Source organism: Castor canadensis, chromosome 8 (genome assembly GCF_047511655.1).
Source record: "Castor canadensis chromosome 8, mCasCan1.hap1v2, whole genome shotgun sequence".
NCBI lineage: Eukaryota > Metazoa > Chordata > Mammalia > Rodentia > Castoridae > Castor > Castor canadensis.
The window spans coordinates 44,834,920-44,857,960 of NC_133393.1; the positions used below are offsets into that span (position 1 = coordinate 44,834,920).

Genomic DNA, 23,041 nt, shown 5'->3' on the forward strand with positions numbered 1-23,041 from the left:
GGGGGAAGTGCCTCTCTTGGCTTTCTTTCCCTGCTAAAATCTGTCTCTTAGTGAAGTCCCATGAAAAATAACTGGTGGGTGACTGCAGATGATTCTCTTCTTCTTCTTCTTCTTCTTCTTCTTCTTCTTCTTCTTCTTCTTCTTCTTCTTCTTCTTCTTCTTCTTCTTCTCCCTCCTCCTCCCCTCCTCCCCCTCCTCCCCCTCCTCCTCCTCTCTCTCCTCCTCCTCCTCTCCTTCCTCCTCCCTCTCCTTCCCCTCCTCTTCCTCCTCTTTCTTCTTCTTTTCCTCCTCCTTCTCCTGTCTCCTTCCCTCCCTTCTCCTCCTTCCTTCCTTCCTTCCTTCCTTCCTTCCTTCCTTCCTTCCTTCCCTCCTCCTCCTTTTTTCTTCCAGAGCATATTGGACTATAAATCTTCCTACCAATGCATTACTGTCCTTAGAAAGCTGGACATATACATCTTATAGCTTTTATCTATTCCTACTTCTGCCATGGTCTCTTTTTCTCCTAGGGGAGACTCATAGTTTCTCAGTTTTATTTGATTATGTTTCTTTGTGATCTCAGCCTTAAACGGGATTTTAAAAACACAACCCTGTGATTTTGTAGGTTATCCACCTTTGCTTTATTTTTTCTAGGATGGGTGGGACATTCTTTTGAGAATTTTTATGTCTTATGTGAGGCAAGGGCCTCTCATGCCTGTGCCTTCAGATTTTCTTTTTCCTTCATTTTTTCTCTTTACCATAATTTTCTTTTAAATTACCTCAATTTAAAAACAAAGAAACAAAAACGATGACAACTGTTCCTTGACTGTATATTTTTTCTGCTCTATGGCCATAAACCTTCATCTCCTTCCTCCTCTTCCAAACCAGAAAGACCAGTATCCCCTCGTGTCCTTGATGTCTTTCCCTCTTAGTCTTTTTCAGACCACTGGTATTTAGTTTCCAATACCACCACCAGGCAGCTTCTTGTGTCTTACAATTGCCAAATTAATCACTGTTCAGTTCTTATGTTGTTTGCTTATTTGCTGCATTGCATTCAAACATAAACAAGTTCTATTTCTTGGAAACCCCTTTACTGGTGGCATTATGGCTCCTCTTATAAGTCTCTCTTTTCTACATATCATCAAAATGTCATTTTTACCACTCTTTCTTATGCAGATTTGTATCATGCTCTACACAGCACTGAATATTCATGTCCAACAGTTTCAACTTTTAACTGATGACTTAAATTTATCTGTGAGCCAAACCTACTGCTCTTAGGTCTGTATATTAGAATTCCTTAAGACACCACCACTGGATGGATGCCTCTGGTTTTTGCCTTCTCTCCCCTTAATTCTTTATGTCATTGAAAATTACACCATTCTCTATGTGGTTATGCAAACTAGCAGCTGGACATTATCCTAGTTCCTGCTTTTTCCTCAATCAAATCAACCACTCGGTATTATTCATTCACCTGCCATGAATGACTGTAACCTCACTTTTTCTTTCCAGTCTCATTGTCCCATCCATAAAATGATAGCCCTGTCATTTTCAGTGCTGCTTGTTTACACATCTCTGCAGCATAAAAGTTGCCCTGCTGCTGCTGTTGTCTGAAGTGGCCATCTGATCAGGCTGCTCCCTTGTTGAAGCCTGCAGTTGTTTCTCCTTGTGGCACATAAGAGCCTAGCATGTAAGAGACACTTGGTATTTTTGGAAGAATGAAGAAGAGGTAAAAACCAAAACACTGAAATATATTCAAGGCTTTTGTTCCCTGATCTTTGTCAACTTTCCAACCTGACCTCCACCTTTTCTGCACTTTGTCCTTCACACTTTAGCAGTTACCAAATATTTCATAGTTCCAAGAATAAATTTCCTTATATTGGCATCTTTCTCCATTTTTCTATGAGGATTTTTTCTGTGGTTTCTGCTGGTAAAATTCAGTTGGCTCTTCCCTTCACTTCAAACTGTGTTTTGCAGAAACCTCTGCAAGTAATGGTCTGTTTGCTTATAGATTAGCTTTCTGGAGACCATGCACTCCTAAAAGGGGAACTTTGTACTTTCTTCTTAGTATATCTTCACTTAGTAAAGGGCCTGGCATAAAAGACCAACTCAAAATAAGTAGAGGGAAAAGGGTGTGAGTTCCATTAAGGTTATGACACATGAAATCAGAAACTGGTTGTAACCTACTAATGCCTATGAACTCTGCATATTTATTATTTATTTCTTAAGGATACTTTTCCTTGCTCAATAGAAAACCATTAAAGTCTGAAAACATATTTAGAGAGGTCATGATGAAGGTAGAAAATGGCAGGAACACACTATTTTCTTCTATTTTATTTTCTTTTCAATTGTAGAGAAGTAATAAAGTACTAGAGAAAAGTAGTTGGGGCCTTTTCTCTCTTTTTCTTTTCAAGACTAGAGTTACTGTGAGTGTTGAGAACCATCAAGAGAAAAATCTCATAGTCCATCATAATGTACTTCAGGCAGCAGAAGGAAGCTTCACTGGTTTAACAGTTTTCCAGAAGGGTTTGGACAGTGTAGGTCATATCAACACCTGGAGACAGCCTAGGTAAAAGAGAGTGCCAAGAATGCTAACAGTGGAGGTCAAAGTCAAGGATGCAGTAGCCGCTGAGTTGATGAGACTAGATACTTTTGACATGTTACATTTTGTTTTATTTTTATATTGATACCTTTATGCAGGATGCAAGAAAATGATCAGTCTTGTGATTTATTTTTTATGAAGTACATATTTTGATAATTTATTAATGGTCTTCCATGTTCTGTTTTCTTGGATGAGTATTTATTGCTCCATTGTTATGCATTGTCAGTGTACCACCTGGTGAGACAAAGATATCAAAGGTATCACAGGCTTGGTTCATAGAGGGGAGGGACTTGTTTTAGGAGGCTGCTCTAGTATTTATAGCTCTAAGAAAGGTGTAGTTTAACCAGAAAAAAAATAGAAAGACGTGAGAATCAGCCATTGTTTTATCTTGAAACAATTGAAGACATTTTGGTTTATTGTTTTCCAAAATATAAGACAGACAGATGGACTCTCTGGCATGTGATAAAAATATAAGAAAAATGCATCAAGCTATAAAAATATTGTACTTGCCTGGGAATCTTGCTACATCATGTTGTGTGATCTTGAGCAAATGTTTGACCGCGATGAAGATCAGTGTTCTTATCTGTATAGTAGAGCAAATGAGACTCGCCTTTCTTATGTCAAAATGTTGGGAAAGACAAATTGATAAACTGCAAGTATTTTGAGTCATTTGAAGTGCTATATTAATGTGAGATATCATTATTTTGCTTTTTTAAATGGCTATGCTCTAGTTATGTCCCTTAGGTGAAGGTATTAGGATATTTGTCTATATGGCACAGTATCACCTGCAGGCAAAAACACAGATGATAGGGACAAAGAGTCTAGAATTCAGATTCTAGCTATGCCATTTCTTACTATTGATCTTGGAGAAGCTGATTTCTCTATGCCTTAGCTTTTTCTTGATGTTTTAAAAATTGTACATTAGGGTTTATTGTGTTTTCATACATGTATCTAATGCACTTTGATCTCACTCAGCCCCTCTATTACCCTTTCTTATCCCACCCCCACTTTCTAAACAATATTTAATGGTTGTTTTTATCATATTACCCCACCACAACTCTCCTTTCACCCTCTCCCCCTTTCTTATTCTCCCAGTAAGTGCCCCCTTTTACATTCATATTTATTTTTGTTTTGTTTTTAGTTTAGATTCTGCATATGAGAGAGAGCATGAAATATTTGTCTTTACAAGTCTGATTTATTTCACTTACCATGATGATCTCCAGCTCCATCCACTTTCTTGTAAATGACATCATTTTATTCTTCTTTATGGCTGAATAATACTTCATTGTGTAAATATAACACAGTTTCTTTACCCATTCATCAGTTGATGGACACCTAGGCTGATTCCATTGCTTGCTATTGTGAATAATGCTGCAATAAATATGAGTGTGCAGGAGTCTCTATTGTATGCAGACTTATATTCCTTTAGATGTATGCCCAGGAGTGGTATAGTTGGATCATATGGAAGTTATATTTTTAACTTCTTGGGGAGCAGCCATACTAATTCCCATAATGATGCACTAATTTGCATTCCCACAGTGTGTAAGGGTTCCTTCTGCATTCTTGATAGCATTTTTTCTTGATTTTTTTAAACCTATAAAACAGATTGCTCATCTTCATAGGTTTGTGAGACATTCAAATTTAAACTGGAAATAATGAATGAAATAATTCAAGCAAACTCTATGGAGTCTTGAGTCATTATAAATATGTGATAAAGGTTATTCCTGGGAAGTAAAAAGTCCCAGCTACTCTTTTTTTTTTTCCTTTTTCTTTTATTATTCATATGTGCATACAAGGCTTGGTTCATTTCTCCCCCCTGCCCCCACCCCCTCCCTTACCACCCACTCCGCCCCCTCCCTCTCCCCCCACAATACCCAGCAGAAACTATTTTGCCCTTATTTCTAATTTTGTTGTAGAGAGAGTATAAGCAATAACAGGAAGGAACAAGGGTTTTTGCTGGTTGAGATAAGGATAGCTATACAGGGCATTGACTCACATTGATTTCCTGTGCGTAGGTGTTACCTTCTAGGTTAATTCTTTTTGATCTCACCTTTTCTCTAGCTCCTGGTCCCCTTTTCCTATTGGCCTCAGTTGCTTTTAAGGTATCTGCTTTAGTTTCTCTGCGTTAAGGGCAACAAATGCTAGCTAGTTTTTAGGTGTCTTACCTATCCTCACCCCTTCCTTGTGTGCTCTCGCTTTTATCATGTGCTCATAGTCCAATCCCCTTGTTGTGTTTGCCCTTGATCTAATGTCCACATATGAGGGAGAACATACGATTTTTGGTCTTTTGGACCAGGCTGACCTCACTCAGAATGATGTTCTCCAATTCCATCCATTTACCAGCGAATGATAACATTTCATTCTTCTTCATGGCTGCATAAAATTCCATTGTGTATAGATAACCACATTTTCTTAATCCATTCGTCAGTGGTGGGGCATCTTGGCTATTTCCATAACTTGGCTATTGTGAATAGTGCCGCAATAAACATGGGTGTACAGGTGCCTCTCCCAGCTACTCTTAATGAATGGCTGGGACCTTTACAAAAAATGAACTTTGAGTCAACTATTGTTCCACTGAATATGAATCTCATAGACAGAGGCAATTTCTCCTTTACTTATGTTGAAATCCATTAAAAAATTCCCATAAAGATCTTTATCCTCAACAGCGAGGACCCTGCCAAACTTTGAACCTAGATATTCCTTGGCTATCCCTGTGGTAGTCAGAAAGGCTTCATTCAAGGTTGGAAAGGCTTCATTCATTCTCAACACTGGACTGTACAAGATGAAAGTAAGGTAGACAAATGGTGGAGTCAATTTTAAAAGGACACTTAAATAAAGAAAAAACCCAATATTACCATTGTGTTACAGGTTACAATAATGACACATAATTAAATTGGATATGGATATTTATTATTTCCTCAGTGTCATGATCTATTCTAAGCACTTTATCTTCATGGACACATTGCTCACATTATAAGGTAGATAAATATTACCATTTGTACTTCACAGTTAAGGAAACAGAGTTAGACTAAGTAACTTGCCCAATGTTGCACAACTAGTAAGAGCATACACAATCTGAATCCAATTTACTTAACTCTGGTGCTCATACCAGGAAGCAAAAGAAACAATCTTAGTTAATTGGTGGAGAAAAAAATGTCAGGAAACACATCTGTAGCAAGATGAAGCAAATTCATTCTGTGATATAGCAGAACAGTCAGACATTCCATAAACGCAAAACTATCAAATGAATATTTTGGCAGCTTACAAATGAAGATGAAGATGAATGAAGTGGAAAATCTTCATTATTGTTTTAAATGTTAATGTACTTAGTGTATCAAAAAAGATGATCAATAAAATGGAATTAATTGTTCCTGGGCAAAATACAAATATGGCCATTTCATTTCCCATGAGTCTGTGGTTCTAGATCAAGAGGGATAATCACATAGGAAATTAAAACCAAAGGAAGGTATCTCAGAACATTTTGCTTGCTCATTTTGTTTTAATGCCTTCAGGAGATTATTCAAATCTACATGCCAAAGTATGTACAGAGTTGGTAAGAACACACCATAAACCAATTAGTGGCCATTCACAATTACACACTGTTGACTTAGAATAAATGGGCGTAAGCTTTCTTTCACACTTGCACAGTGAATTGGCTCAAAGGGGCCTCCCTATCTAGTCAACTACAACCTACCTTCCTGCAAGCAAGTTATAACAAAACTAAGTGTCTACTCTTATAGGGAAGCAACTGAGCCTCTTCCAATCACAGGAGTTACCTCCTCAGCCAATCCCAGGTTGAAGGCTTTCACATTATGACCAAATAAGGCAACAGCTAGACTCCATCATTCAGGGAATCTCTGTATGTTATTTCCTGTCTTCCTGGTTATAAAAGTAACTCACATTGAACCATCTTTAGTGTGGAATACTGCCTGGTTTTAGAATATGTTCATTGCTCAAATAAATTAGTTAAATTGAACAGATCTCAGTTTTTCTTCTTAACCCATGAGAAACAAAACCTCATTCAGTGGCTGTGAGAAATACATAAGGAGGTGGAAATTAAAGGTATTTGTCAAATTTTTTGGAATTCAAAAAAAGTTTTTGAAAGATGTTTTCTTTTAATAAAATGAATGGTGAATTAGGCATATAGATGAAGTGAAAAAGAGATCAGAAATACAATAAGGCCAGAGCTGTGGAACTGAGGCAAATTGCTGCATAATAATAGAGTTATTTTCTTATGGGTGGAGGTTCTCCCCCTCCCCCACTATTAATTGCTCCTCTGCTATTAAGAGAAATCACAACATTATAGCCATGTATGACCTTTTGTAACCCTCTTTGGGAGCAGTTTTCATCCTTTCCCATGGGGTTCATTTTCCAGTTTGTTCAGTACCCAGTGCATTGTCAAACAATAGATAGGTACTGAAATAGTAAATGAATGAATAAACATAATGAATGTTTTCAGGTTGTTAAAATCCATATGTGATTTTTTTTTCTTGCTCATATTTTAAATACCCTGTAATTCCATTTTATTGGACATCTTAGGTCAGATGATCAATGCTAGACATCATCACTGGGATCCAACCTGAGATTATGTGGGGCTCCTTCTGGGTCACATGCCCCAGCTCTGGTAGTGCGATAATGTTTCTGAACACTAGGGGAGGAATTACTTGTATTTGGGAATAATAATACCTATTTTATAATTTTTGTAAGGATTAAGTATGTCACTGAAATAACTTTTGAGCTTTCCTTGTGGAATGTGCTTCTATTTCTTGCCTTTTCTTTTCTTCCTTCCTTTTCTCTGACAAGGCCATTTTATGTTTTCTTTTAGTATTTTTAATGATCATAATGCTCCATAGAACTTTTGAGTGATTTGTGTTTCTACCATTTTTCTCATGAATAGATTGTTGTTAAGGGCTGGATGATGAATGATGGGAATTAGAAATGTAGTAGTAAGAATTTTAAGAATGAGAAAGGGTGGGGTAGGATGTGGAGAAAGAGAGGGCATCAAGCCTGAGCTGAGACACACACACTGTGTAGACTCTCCTTGAATTTGGAATCTCCTTTAAATTGCATTAAAACTTTTTTTTCCAAGAAAAATCTTACCTAAAACACAGATTTTAAATTTATTTTCAGATTCCCCTCCCACCAGCTATTAAAGGAAAACATAACTTGATATAAACATTGCTTTAAATGTAAAATGTTATTTCATTACTGGACCATGTAAATATAACCTATAGAAATATTAACAAAATATCCTTTACTAAAAGATTTCTGTGTCTATCAGGTAACATGTATCAAACATAAGGTAATTTAAGAATATCGGTCACATTTCCTGTTTCTGATTTCTCTTTGCTATGACAGTTATTTTCCATCCATCTAATTTTCCTTTTTTTTTTGGCAATAAGGTGACATCTCTAAACAAATAAATTTGGAGAGCATGTATAGGAGACTGAGGTTAATTCTTCTTTCTTAAAATTTATATTTAAAAAAGTGTAGTACATCAGGCATTGTGGTTCATGCCTGTAATCCCAGCACTTGAGAGGGTGAGGTGGGATCATGAATTTGATGCTAGTAGCCTGGGCTACATAATGAGATCCTGTCTCAAACAAAAAGAAAACAAAATAAAACCAAGTGGAATGTGCCAAGTGCACTAAGAAGTTCTCCAGTTACATCTTTCCTTTCTTGGGCCACTTCTGTTAAAAGGACTCATGCCTGGAGCAAGAATGCTGACTGTCAGGGCACTAATTGTGAAGCAATGTTTTTGGGGACTCCTTGGCCCAACATTTGACTCTGACAATATCAAATGCATTTAAAAAAAATAGTTTAAAAGGTTAGGTCAGAAAGAAAATATTTTAACTTTTCCAGTTCTCCTAGCTAGCCTAGCATGGCCTGTGAAGGAGGTCCTTGCAGCTGCTTAATAAGAAACTTCTGGGTATCTCGGTGGATATGCTTCAGAGCCCAGGCAGCTCATGAATGATATGTTAGCTTTGTAAGAGGCATGCAGAGTCATATACACATACATACACACATACACATGTATGGAATATATACATAAATATTATTTTATATATATATATATATATAAAATATTCTATATATATAAAGTATGTTTCCAAAAGTGGGAATGTTAGGGGAGACTAAGGGAGGAGGAAAAGAAGAAAAGAATGATAGACAGTGAATAATATTGAAATACATCACATCTTTTCAGGAACCAGACACAATGAAATGCACTGAAAACCGCTGCACAATACAGAGTAGGGAAAAAAGGGTAAGGAAGAGTAATAGAGGGGGTTAGACTGATTAAAGTACAACATATTTACAGGTAAAATACCAATGCAAAAGTCCACTGAACAATGAATAGACCCTTAAACAATGAAGGATAGGAATGTAAAATGGGTCATGTTAAAGGGAGGGTAATAGCAGGAGGGGGAGGGTAAAGGAGGGTGAATATGGTTGATGTACTTTCTATACATGTATGAACATGTGACATTAAAACTTGTCTTGTTGAAGTCACCCTAATCAGGAGAGTGGGGGAAAAGGAAGAATAGTGGAGGGGAAGAACCAACCAGTTACAATGTATGTATTTATGGAAATGTCATGATGAAACCACTGTATAACTATCATACACCAATATACACCAAATAATTTTATGTATACTAATAAAAACATTAAAAAATGAAATTATACTTTGTTATGCATCAGAAAATAAGAGCACACCTAAAATAAAGTCAACATAGTTAATAAAATTCATAGCATTTTTATCTAATAACTCAAATGTCACCAGTTTTATCCAAAATGTCACTTAGTACATGTTGGTGCAACAAGTATCCAGTCAGAACCACACATTACATCTGGTCTGTCCTGTAAATTGGCCCGACATAGTGACTCAACTAAACATGGCATAGACATTCTGTAGAAAAATTCATTTCCTTCCTCCTGAATGCATTTTTGAATTTTTTATTTTGTTTCCCAGAAAGAGTCTCTACTAAAAAGACAGAATATGTGCAGAAATGGCATTAGGTCATTGGTAGTGACTTTGTTTAACACAGAAACATTTTCTCCTCTCAGCTTTATAGTATATAAGCGGTTGTCTTAAGATAGCTTTGAGATTAAGTAAATTCAGGGAGCAGTCAGTAGGGAAAGCTGTCATGAGTGTGTGAAGTAGGGGACTCATTATTCCTCAGGTCTTCTAACTCCTGTTCTGCACCATCCCAAATGTGTATATATATATATATTTTTTTGTATTCAATCTTACATTTCTTAGAATCACATTATAAACCTTCTCAACCTGGGTCTTTTCCCATACTCCCCTGCTCTGAGAACTGCTCTGGTTGGATCTGGCTTGAGTCCCCAAAGGTGCATGTGCTATAACCATGGTCCCCAGTGTGGAGGTTTTGGGCCATGGTGAAACCTCCAGAGATGGGCCTAGATGAGTGCTGTCAGCAGGTGCTCTTGCTCTCCTAGGACTAGGCTGGTACTGCAAGAGTGGGCCATTATAACTCAAGTCCATCCTACTGGCTTGGCCCTTTCTGCATATGACTGTTTCACTTTTTATTTCTTTCTCACTTCTCTGCCAGGTGATGACAAAGCCTGGAGAGCCCTTACTGGAGCCTAGAAGGATCTAGGCTGCCTGACCTTGAACTTTACATCTCTAAAACTGTGAGCTAAATAAACTCCTTTTCTTTATAATGCACACAGTGATATATGTTCACTTTATAAGCACAAAACAGTAATAAAAAAGCTCATTGTTCTAGGATCTTATGTTCGTTTTTTTGGTGGTACTGGAGTTTGAACTCCAGTACTCACACTTGTTAGGCAGGTACTCTACCAATTGAGCCACACCTCCAGATCTCTTCACTTTAGTCACTTATCAGATAGGGTCGTGTGCTTTTGCCTGGGCCAGTGTCAAGCCATGATCCTCCTCTCTGCCTCCTACTTTGCTGGGTTCACAGGCAGAGCACCCCATGCCCAATTGGCTGAGGTTGGGGGTTTCTCACTAACTTTTTACTGAGACTGGTTTCAAACCTTGACTTCCCTATCTCTAGACTCCTGAGTAGCTGGAATTATAAGTATGAGACACTGCACCCAACATCTTTCATTAGTATGGAATGAAAAGATGAATTAAACATAGTGTACATTGTTTCACTATGAAAACTTAAACATGGCCTTCATTTCTATATATTGGGAACTATTAAGATTTTCCATTCTATTTCTTTTTAGAGATTTTGATGCTTTCTGTCTTTTAAAGTAGCAGATAAAAATTAAAAAGACAAAATAGGATTTGAAGATAATCCACACCTTGTGTTTTATGTTGTGGTATGTTATGTCTTTTGTGGATGGTCTATAGAGGTGGAGAAAATTGTTTTATGGTTTTCTTCATTAGCTGTAATATGTCTTTACTCTTTGTTATGCTTTTTGAAGATGAAAATATGGACTTTAAAATACTTGAACTCAGTTTAAAATACCTAAATTCTTTTGAGTTTGGGTAAGCATGCTTCCCGTCTGGGGAGAATTAATCTATTTAAGGCTTTCAAAGGCATTAATGCATATTATTCTTTAGCTCATTCATTATTGAATATGGTTATTTATTTGTAGAGCCTATTGGGTCCATTCTTCAATCTAAGCTGTTAGAAGTGCTGTTTATCATGCAGCACAGATGCCATGTATGATGGTTAATTTTGATTATCAACTTGATTGGGTTGAGAGGTGCCTAAGGGATTAGTAAAGCACACTTCTGGGGTGTCTGTGCAGTGTTTCCAAACAGGATTAACTAAAGGAGAAGGACACATCCCCAAAGTGGGTGGCACCTTCATCCCATAGGATGGGAGTCCCAGTGGAATCGAAGAGGAAGAAGGAGGAAATCAGTGAGCATCAGCACAGACATTTGCTCCCTCTGCTTCCTGGCCGCCAGGAGGTGAGCCTCATCATACCCCCTCCACCCCCAGCATGAAGGACTGCAATGTCCACAACCAGGAACCAAAATAAATGTATTCCTCCCTTAAGTTGTTTATGTCAAGTTCCATCACAGTGATGGAGAGCCTGACGAGCACACTACATTTAATGTGAATTGTTTTAATAAAGTTGTGCCCTTCAAAGGATAATTCTATTATTGTCTATTATTTTTAACTGTGAATTTTTAATTCAGTAACAAATTTACATATAAATCATTGTAGTAGAATTATTAATTACATCATATATGCATATACTTGATATACATGGTATATGTAGGAATCATATATGCATATACATATATGTGTGTTCTTGATATATAAAGGATTGACATTGTCATAATTGTTGGTAGGTACAAACTTAAAACACTAATTTTTTTTGAAAATGGAAAAAATGAAGTGGTTTAACCGACCAGAAGAATATTTTCCTATAGAAATATAAAACACATTTTCATGCAAAATTTTTACTTAAATATAATTATTATACTGCTTGATGGCATGAATCATATAAATTTTTAGTTTTCTAGGGGAAATTGAAGAATTGACATGAATTCAAAGGTTATTTTAATATTACCATTTTCATATTTGAAGTTTTATAAAGTTGATATTTAGAATTACAATATAGGATTGGAGATCTGGCTCAACCACTAGAGCTATCTGTTTTGCAAGCCCAAAGTCCTGAGTTCAAATCCCAGTACCACAAAAAAAAATCCTAGAATTCAAGTATAGAGATGATTTTTTGTGGAGACTTAAGTTATTATTTTTATTGATATATATATTTTTGGTGATTTTTTAAATTCATTGATTCATATGTGCATATATTGTTTGGGTTGTTTCTACCCCCGTCTCCCACCCCCATCCTCTCCCCCTTTGCCCCCTCGCTCCCAGGCAGATCCTGTTCTGCACTTATCTCTAATTTTGTTGAAGAGAAAACATAAGCATAATAAGACAAGGCATTTTTGCTAGTTGAGTTAAGGATAGCTATACAGAGAGATTCCTAGCATTGCTTCCATGTACAAATGTGTTACAACTCAAGTTGATTCATCTTTAACTGATCTTTACACTGGTTCCTAATCCCCTTCTCGTGTTGACCTCTGTCGCTTTAAGGTTTCTGCATTAGTTCCTCTGGAGTGGGGACATCAAACACTTTCATGTTTTGGGTTTCCTACCTATACCCATACCTTCCGTATGTGCTCTCCCATTGTCATGTGACCCAAGTCCAACCACATTGCTATATTTGCCCTAGATCTAAAGACAGCATATGAGGGAGAACATACGATTTTTGGTCTTCTGAGCCTGGCTGACCTTGCTCAGAATGATGTTCCCCAGTTCCATCCATTTACTTGAGAATAAGATTTCATTCTTCTTCATGGCTGAGTAAAACGCCGTTGTGTATAAATACCACATTTTCTTGATCCATTCGTCAGTAGTGGGACATCTTGGTTGTTTCCATAACTTGGCTATTGTGAATAGTGTTGCAATAAACATGGGTGTGCAGGTGCCTCTGGAGTAACCTGTGTTGCATTCCTTTGGGTATATCCCCAGGATTGCTGGACAATTTGGCAGATATATCTATGTTTAGATTTTTAAGACTCCTCCAACTTTTTTTCCAGAGTGGTTGCACTAGCTTGCATTCTTACCAGCAGTGTACAAGGGTGCTTTTTTCTGCATATCCTCAACAAAACCTGTTGTTGGTGGTGTTTTTGATGATGGCTATTCTAACAGGAGTGAGGTGGAATCTTAGTGTGGTTTTGATTTGCATTTCTTTTATGGGTAGAGATGGTGAGCATTTTTTCATATGCTTTTGGCCATTTCAATTTCTTCTTTTGAGAAAGTTCTGTTTAGTTCAGTTGCTCATTTTTTTTTATTGGTTCACTGATTTTGGAAGAGTTTATTTTCTTAAGTTTCCTGTATATTCTGGTTATTAGTCTGATGTATAGCTGGCAAATATTTTTTCCCACTTTGTGGGTGGTCTCTTCAGTTTACAGACCATTTCTTTTGTTGTGCAGAAGCTTTTTAATTTTATGAAGTCCCATTTGCCCATTCTTTCTTATAATTGCTGGGCTGCTGGGGTTCTACTGAGGAAGTCCTTGCCTATATCTGTTAGTTCCAGAGTGTTTCCTGCTTCTTCCTGTAGTAACTTCAGTTTCAAGACAGATATTAAGGTCCTTGATCCATTTTGAGTTGGTACTAGTATAGGGTGACAAACATGGATGTAGTTTCAGTTTCTTGCAGATGGATAACCACTTTTCACAGCAACAATTTGTTGAAGAGGCTGCCTTTTCTCCATCGTATATTTTTGGCCCCTTTGTCAAAAATAAGGTGAGTATAGTTGTGTGGATTCATATGTGGGTACTCTATTCTGTTCCACTGGTCTTCATGTCTGTTTTTGTGTCAGTACCATGTTGTTTTTATTGTTACTGCTTTGTAATGTAGTTTGAAGTCGAGTATTGTGATACCTCCAGCATTGCTCTTTTTGCTGAGCATTGCCTTGGCTATTCAAGGTCTCTTGTGCTTCCAAATGAACTTTAGGGTAGATTTTTCAATCTCTGTGATGAAAGTCATCCAGTTTTTGATAGGAATTGCGTTACACATGTTGATTGCTTTTGGTAGGATAGCCATTTTTACTAAGTTGATTCTACCAATCCATGAGCACGGGAGATCTTTCCACCTTCTGTAGTCTTCCTCGATCTCTTTCTTCAGGAGTTTGTAATTCTCCTTGTAGAGGTCATTCACATCCTTTGTTAAGTTTACTCCTAGGTATTTGATTTTTTTTGAGGCTATTGTAGATGGAATTATTTCCAAATAATCCTTCTCAGTTTGTTCATTGTTGGTGTATAGAAAAGCACATGATTTTTGTAAGTTGATTTTGTATCCTGGCACCTTACTATAACTGTTTATGGTGTCTAGGAGTTTTTGGGTAGAGTTTTTTGGGTCTTTAAGATATAGGATCATGTCATCTGCAAATTGGGATATGTTAACAGTTTCTTTCCCTGTTTGTATTCCTTTTATTTCTTCTTCTTGCCAATTGCTCTGGCTAGGAATTCCAGGATTATGTTGAGTAGGAGTGGGAATAGTGGGCATCCTTATCTTGTTCCTTATTTTAGGGGAAATGATTTCAGTTTTTCATCATTAAGCATAATATTGGCTGTAGGTTTGTTATATAAATCCTTTATAATTGTTGAAGTACTTTCCTTCTATTCCTAGTTTTCATAGAGCTTTTATCATGAAGTGGTGTTGGATCTTATCAAAGACTTTTTCTGCACTTATTGAGATGATCAAGTGGTTTTGTCTCTGCTTCTATTAATGTGCTGTATGACATTTATAGATTTGCTTATGTTGAACAACACTTGCATCTCTGGATGAAGCCAACTTGGTCATGGTGGATGATCTTTCTGGTGTGTTTGTTGGATTCAGTTTGCCATTATTTTTTTGAGGATTTTTGCATCAATGTTCATTAAGAAAATTGGTCTATTTCTCCTTTTAGGAGGTGTCTTTGTCTGGTTTTGGGATGAAAGTAATATTGGCTTCATAAAATGAGTTAGGTAGTATTCCTTCCCTTTGTATTTTATGGAACAGTTTAAGGAGAGTTGGTATTAGTTCTTCTTTAAGGGTCTGAAAGAATTCAGCAGATAATCCATCAGGTCCTGGACTTTTATTTTTTTGGGAGACTTTTTATTGCTGCTTCAATTTCAATTTGTGTTATAGATCTATTCAGGTGATAAATATACTCTTGGTTCAGATTTGGATGGTTGTAAGTATCTAGAAATCTGTCCAATTCTTCAAGATTTTCAAATTTATTAGAATATAGGTACTCAAAGTAGTCCCTGATGACTTCCTGGATTTCCATGGTGTTTGTTGTTATCTCCCCTTCTGCATTTCTGATTTTACTGGTTTGGGTTTTTTCTCTCCTCATTTTAGCTAGGTTTGTCAAAGGTCTGTCAATCTTATTTATTTTTTCAAAGAACCAGCTTTTTGTTTCATTGATTTTTGTATGTTTTTTTTCTAATTAATTAATTTCAAACCTTATTTTTAGTTTTTCTCTCCTTCTGCTTGTTTTGGGTTTTGCTTGTTTTTTTTTTCTTCTAGTAGTTTGATATGTAGCATTAGGTCATTGATTTGAGATCTTTCTGACTTTTAATATATGTACTCATGGCTATAAACTTTCCTCTTAGGACTTCCTTTGTTGTGTCCCATAGGTTCCAGTAGGTCATGTTTTCATTTTCATTAACTTCCAGGAACCTTTTAATTTCTTTTTTTATTTCATCACTGACCTGTTTATCATTGAGCAATGTGTTGTTAAGCTTCCAATTGTGTGCATGTTTTTTACTGTTGCTTTTGTTGATTTCTAGTTTTAATGCATTATTATCATATAGATTTCATGGGATTATTTATATTTTCTTATGTTTGCTGAGGCTTGCTTTGTGCCCTAAGATATGATCAATTTTGTAGATGTTTCTGTGAGCTGCTGAAAGAATGTATATTGTGCAGAATTTGGATGAAGTATCCTGTAGACATCAGGTAGGTCCATTTGATCTCTGATGTGATTTAGTTCTAGAATTTCTTTATTGATTTTTTGTTTGGATGACCCATCTATTGGTGATAGGGGGGTATTAAAGTCTCCCACTACCACTGTGTTGGAGTCCTTCAGAGTATGTTTGATGAAATTGGGTGCATTGATGTTGGGTGCATATAGGTTGATAATTGTTATTTACTTTTAGTGTATTTCCTCTTTTATTAGTATGGAATGTCCTTCTTTAACTCGTTTGATTAATGTAAGTTTGAAGTCTACTTTGTCTCAGATAAGTATTGCTATTCCTGCCTGTTTTCAGGGACCATTGGCTTGGTAAATCTTCTTCCAGTCTTTCACCTTCAACCAGTGCTTGTTTCAGTGAATGAGATTGTTCTCCTGTAAGCAGCAGATTGTTGGATCTTCCTTTTTAATCCAGTTTGCCAAATGGTGTCTTTTGATGGGAGAGTTGAGTCCATTAACATTCAGTGTTAGCATTGATAGTTATGTGGTGATTCCTGTCATTTACTTGTCTTTGTTGTTTAAGGGTTTGATTGTGTGCAGCTAAATCAGTGTTACTCTCTACTTTCTTGCCTTTTCTTCTCCTGTGGTTTGGTACTGCCTGTCCTTTCTTGGTTGTGATGCTTTCACTTTCTATATGCAAGATTCTTTGAAGAATCTTTTGTAGTGATGGCTTGATGGTCATGTATTGTTTCAGTTTCTGTTTATCATGGAAGACTTTTGTTGCTCCATCTATTTTGAATGATAGTTTTGCTGGGTAGAGTATCCTGGGGTTGAAGTTATTTTCATTCAGTGCCTGGAAGACCACACTTATGATCTTCTTGCTTTTAATGTTTCTGTTGAGAAATCTGCTGCGATTTTGATGAGTTTACATTTGTATGTTATTTATTTTTTCTTCTTACAGGCTTTAATATTTTTTCTCTATTCTCTGTGCTTGTTGTTTTAATGATAATATGTCCTTGTTTAGTTCTATTTTGGTCAAGTCCGTTTGGTGTCCTGGAGGCTTCCTGTACCTGAATGGGCATAGTTTTCTCTAGATTGGGAAATTTTCTGTTATTATTTTGTTAAATATGTTACTGATTATTTTGCTTGCACCTCTTCTCCTTCTTCAATGCCCATGATTCTTCTGTTTGGTCTTTTGATGGAGTTGGTGAGTTCTTGCATAATCCTTTCATAGGACTTGAGTTGTCTGACTAATAGTTCTTCAGTTTTTCCTTTAATTTCCATTTCATCTTCAAGTTCTGAGATTCTGTCTTCTGCTTGTTCTAGTTTGCTGGAGTGGCATTCCATATTGTCTTGTATGTGTGTCATTCTTTTTTCTAACGTTTTCCATATCATGGGTCATTTCCTCTTTAATATTGTCAATTTTTGTCCTTATTTCATTTATCTCTCTAATCATGGTATTCTCTATTACACTCTGGTGTTTATTTAGGGCTCTTATGATTTCATTTATTTGTTTTTGTGTTTTCTCATATTCTTTATTTTTGTTGTCTTGGAATTTCTTGAGTGCCTCTTGTGCATTTTTGTAACCTTGTCTAGTAACATCTCTATGAAATTCTCTTTGATTACTTGCAGAATTTCTTTTTTCAAGATATTCTTGTGGGCTTCATTGGGTTCCTTGGTATAGTTTATCTTTGTTTTGTTGGAAGCTGGATCGGGGTATCCATTTTCTTCATTTCCCTCTGAATCCTGTACTAGTTATTTTTGGGGGGAGAATGGTTTCCATCCTTTTTCGTCTTCCCATGATTCCACTTGGTACTGTTTCTATCCCTGGTCTATGTGTAATTTAGTATTAGCTAACTTACAATACTAAAACTAACAAAACCAAGTAAGGAAGAAAAAAGAAAAAGAGAAAAATAAATGGAGAACCTAAGAAATCAACAGGGAGAGATGGTGGACAATCAAACAGTGAACAAGACAAACAAACAATTAAAGAAAAGAAAAGAAAAAGATAAAAGAAAAAAAAATCCCCGGTTCAGGAGCAGTAGAATTTCAGTTTTAGTAGTTCTGGTATTACTCCTTTAGAATCCAGTCCTGTTTGTCTGTGTCTCCTAGGCAGGTTTGGACCTGGCATCTGGTGGTGCTGGAGCCCTCCTGTGGTGGGTGGAGGCCTGTTGGGCCTGTGGGGTGGCAGTCCAGCGAGGTGGTGGTCTGATGGGCCAGCAGGCAGGCAGAGGTGGTTTGGGGGTGGCAGCCTGCTGTTTTTTCAGTGTATTGTGATGTGGAGAAGCTTTCCACAGGCTAGGGGTTCAGAGTGCTGAAGTTTCAGTTCTCCCTGGTGCTTTACCTCAGCCAAGCATGTCTCCAGTGTCTCAGCAAGGTCCCTGATTCCCAGAGCTCATTCAGTCTACATCTGTGTCCCAGTCGCCAGTTTGGATCTTCTTGACTGTATCTCATTTAACTTTGCTCCAGCCATACTGGCCTCTTTGTAGTTCTTCATCTGCAGTTTTACCTTAGAATTTTTCACTGGCCTTTTCCTCTGTGTGGAATGTTCTTTTCCCAGATAGGTACATAGTTAACTCTCCCACCTTCTAAAAGTTTTTACTGAAATGTCATCTTCTCACAAAGAACTATCCTGACCATCTTTTTAAGTCTACAACCCACCAAGCCATCCCCTTAGATTATTATTTTTAAATGTGTATTTGCAAGGTGGCAGTGCTTCCCCATGTTGCTCATGATCCATTGTATTTGAGTAAATATAATTAGTTCAACCATCTAAAATGTAATCCTAAAAAGCACCAGCACAAAGTTCATTACTGAAGGATCAGAAGTAAGTGCTGAGAAGGGCAACTATCTAGGCTTGACTTTGCTTCTCCTTTTATTAAATGAGGGCAATATTGTCTACCTAAAATGGTTACTGTGAGAATTCTGTGGGTTGCTACCTATGAAGTCCTTAGATTAATACCTAGCACTGTATAGTATTCAGTAAATGCTAGCTAGCTATAATTGAATTGGATCATTTATTTCTCATCATCTCCCCATATTGCCTGTGACCACAGGCAAGAAGACCATGAGTTCCAGTATTGCCATCTAAGTAAAGTATTCCATAGTAGATAGGATGAAAGGCAGACATCCAACAAGCTTTGCAAAATCAGTTTCTTTGTTGACTTTTACTATTCATCAAAGAGAAAGTAACCATGAACCAGGTATAACTTCCAAGGATTTATAGATATTTGTTGAAAATTTACCAATATTTGGAGGGATTATTCTACTTTTTTTTTTTTTTTTGAAAAAAGAAGGTTCTGGAATAAACTGCCTTCCCTGCATACTTTCTTCACATTGCTGTTAGGAAAAGTGGCCTAGATTAAGGAAATCTAAGGAAGTAATTTTGGAAAATCAATATTTATAATTTTTGTGGTGGCTATTGAAATCTTTGAATTTTGTTTGGATGTTATATGAAGTACAATAGTACTATCTTAATTTTTTGTTTATCAGTAATATTTCCGGATATTTTTTGCCAAACTTTTCCTTTTGTGTTCCTCAGTTATCAGAAATCATCACTTATTCAGACTAATAAGAGATGGGGGAAAGTCTGGTTTGAAAAATATTCCAAAATATATGTTTTATACAAAAGAAGAATTAGTTTTAGCTCACTATTAGTAAATAATTGATGTTTCCCAAGTACTTGAGAAGATCTGAAAATAGTTGGCCTAATGAGGGAGTTCATTCTCTTTGTAAACCATGATTGCTCTCTTTGAAATTACTTGGAAAATGGAAACTGCAATGGGAAATTTCATAGGATCTCATAAAGTTTCTTCTCTAGTCTCTCTAGACCATATATATTCACTGAACTAAGCCTTAATTATTTTCTAAAGGGTTTTTTATGGTCTAGTAATTGTTTATGGGGTGAAGTGAGTGGAAACAAAAAGCTGTTCCCCTGAGAATGTGGAAGGCCATGAGTGTCTATGGGAAAGACCAGTCCTGCTGGGAAAGGTTTGACCCAGAGTCACTCCAGTCTCCACCATGCACTACAACTTTCAGTAGATGCTTTTGGATCTCTAAACCTCAATTTACCCATTTGTGAAGTAAGTATGACCCTAAAGTGTACACTTCATAGGAGTGTTGTAAAGATTAAATGGTATAATGCATACAAAAGTACTTGGAAGTGTCTTGCAGGATGACTTTATTTACCATCACCTAGCTTCATTTTCTTGATGGTGACAACCAGAGGCTCTGATATCTTCACTTACAGTGAGACCTACATATCTCACTCAGACATACCACTGAGTATTTCAAAAACTGCCTCAAATTTAGCAGTCTAACATGGGAGCCTAAATTTTGCCCTCAAAGTCCTATTCATGGCTTAGCCCATTTTTCATCTTTAAGTAAATGGCACCACATCCCACCAGTTTACTTAAGTCAGAAACTTGAAATCCACCTTTGGCTCTTTATTTTCCTGTACCTTCCTCATTTTGTCCAATGGGAAATCTTTGTAGCTCAGTTGAGAAGTTCATCCTACTGCTTGCCCTTCATGCACCATTTGCTGCTGGGTATTCTTGCAGTCTCAGTCATCAGCTTACTTTGGTCTAAGTTCATCCATCCAGAGATAGCACATATTTGTGTAGAAACTCAGGGAGAAAGGACAGGAGATGTGATGGGCACCACATCTGCTATGTTCCTTTTTTTTTCTATCTCTCCACCCAGGGTCACAGTTCTGGTCAAAGCAGATGACCCTATGTGAGTCTCTCCCTTGCCAGGGCCTGGTGGCCACTCTCTCCTACCCTTTCAAGTCTGGATGCATGACAGCTAGCTTCATTGTCCCTCTAAATCTACAGGTTCTTCATCAGCTTTTCCTCCTCCAGTCATCAAACATTGAGAGCTCATCTGTTACTATCGAGACCCTCACTGCCACGGGCACCAGTGGCTGGCCACAGCAGAATGCTCACTCTACTTTGATCCAGTGCCATCACACCACACCATGCTAGTGCATGGGGTGTAACGCAACATAGTCTCTTCTCAATTTTTTATTGAAAGCTGGGCATAACCCTTCTCTTCTTGAGTTTCTTCTTAGAGTATTTGAGACCCCTTTTCCAACTCTTGCAGAATTTCCACCCGGGAGAAGAAGGATGGGGTGAAGGGAAGCCTTCTGACTGCCTTACTTTCACTTCCTTCTCCAGCTCACGCTCCACTGGAGACAAAAGAGGAAGGAGTTTCTTTACTCCTCCAGCTCTCTGCTAATGTCCTTCACATCGAGGAGGCATTTCCCGTCTCCAATCATCTGGAGTTTTGATAGCTGCGTTTTGTTGAGAAACATATCTGTAGTAGAGAAAAATAAGCATATTTAATGTTTTTAAAACGTCATTGCTCATTACACATGTCAGAAAATATCACTCCTTTGCTTGAAACCATTACTGGCTTCTTGGTTGCACAGAATATGTGGGTCCATTAACAGCATCCACAGGTTCAGCAGATCTGGCTCCTGCTTATATACCCAGCCTCATTTCCCAATGTTCTCCCCTGGTGGCTATATACCAGTCACGCTTATCTTCTGGGCTGGAAACTTGATTCTCCAGCCTCATTTGACCCTTAAGAAGACTGCAGGCAACCAGCAGCCTCATGAGAGACCCTTAGCCTGGAAAACCCAACTGAACAGTTTCTGGATTTCTGATCCTCAGAACTTGTGCAAGATAGTAAACCTTTGTTATTTTCAGATACTATGTCTTGAGTAATGTGATATAAAGTGGTAGGTTAATACAGTAACATCCTACCTACAGTTTTACCTGCTGGGTTTCAGTGATTCATAGTCATCTGTGACATGAAAATACTGAATGGAAAATTTCAGAAATGAGATGGACTACATTTACATAACTTTTATTATAGTATGTTGATATAAATGTTTTATTTTATTATTGTTATTAATCTCTTTCTATGCCTTATTTATAAATTAAGCTTTAGCATATGTATAGATACATAGGAAAAATGTAGTGCATATAGGACTCATTACTGTCTTGAGTTTCAGGGGTCTTGGAATGTGTCCTGCATGGATAATGGGGCATTACTGTAATGCAGAGGTGGTTCCTAGAAGTGGAGGGTTGTCATCACAAAACCCAAATTGTGATGACATTGAGAATGCACAGTGAACTTGAAGGAGAGTGTGCATGAGGCCTAAAGAACCTTGAAGAAGATGTTACTAGAATCCTTCAAGAAGTGGGGTGAGGGCTTCAGGAAAGTAAGCAAAATCCCATTGGAAAATGGAGGAAAGAAAATCTATTATGGAGTGTCAGAGATCTTAGCAGCACTGTTGCCTGCAGTTATGTGGAAAACAGAGAATGTACCTGACAGGATAAACTAGTTAAGGAGATTCCCAATTTGAGAACTGTCATTGCCAGCCAGTGTGTTCTCCCTCCTTACTATAAAATGTGAGGGGAGAGAGACAAGCTAAAGGAAGGACTGTTAAATTAGTCAAGACTTGATGATTCTGAAAATTCTCAGCCTCCTAGGTGACAAAGAAATGGCTTCTGAACAGTAGTAATAAACTCGAGCATTTTCTCTCTTCCTCTCTTTCATCATATATTCACTGAGTATGCTGAAATTTACATTTGCCCACAGGAGACCCTATCATTACATCTGTAGGAGTATTATTAACAAGGTTTCTGTACAGTATAGTTTGCATAAGATAGCCCTGAATTTTGCCTGTTGTCTTAGTGTAACTGTTTCCCCTTTCAATCCTCCCATACTCTGGATTAGATGACAGATTGTGTGACTAAAATTACTGGTAACTTCTTTAGCATCCTATTCATCTGACCACATGTCCATTTACATGTTCTAAAACCATGCCATTATGTAGAGTGTTAGAGTGTGTGTGTGTGTGTGTGTGTGTGTGTGTGTTCGGGTATTGAGAGGGAGGCGTGAATAGAGAAATGGAGATAGTTGTGCTGGTGTCTATTAAGTATCTCTCCTTCTTTATTATGTCCTCTACTTTCCTAGATAGAAGTGAGAAAAGTCAAGTATTATAATAAGGTGGAATTATATTATTTGTATATAATTCCA

At 37.2% G+C, this 23,041-nt stretch overlaps 2 protein-coding genes across 2 annotated transcripts in view; both read left to right on the forward strand.

Annotated features, from left to right (window-relative positions):
- The window catches only part of LOC109679565 (uncharacterized), a 370,197-nt gene that overhangs the window by 111,148 nt on the left and 236,008 nt on the right, over positions 1 to 23,041 (forward strand). The window contains 1 exon segment of the mRNA XM_074084838.1: positions 5,373 to 5,379. Within this exon segment, the coding sequence (XP_073940939.1) occupies positions 5,373 to 5,379 (7 nt within the window).
- Positions 11,394 to 23,041, forward strand: part of LOC141425600 (uncharacterized) — a 66,467-nt gene continuing 54,819 nt past the window's right edge. The window contains 1 exon segment of the mRNA XM_074081796.1: positions 11,394 to 11,486. Coding sequence (XP_073937897.1) covers positions 11,394 to 11,486 — 93 coding nt within the window.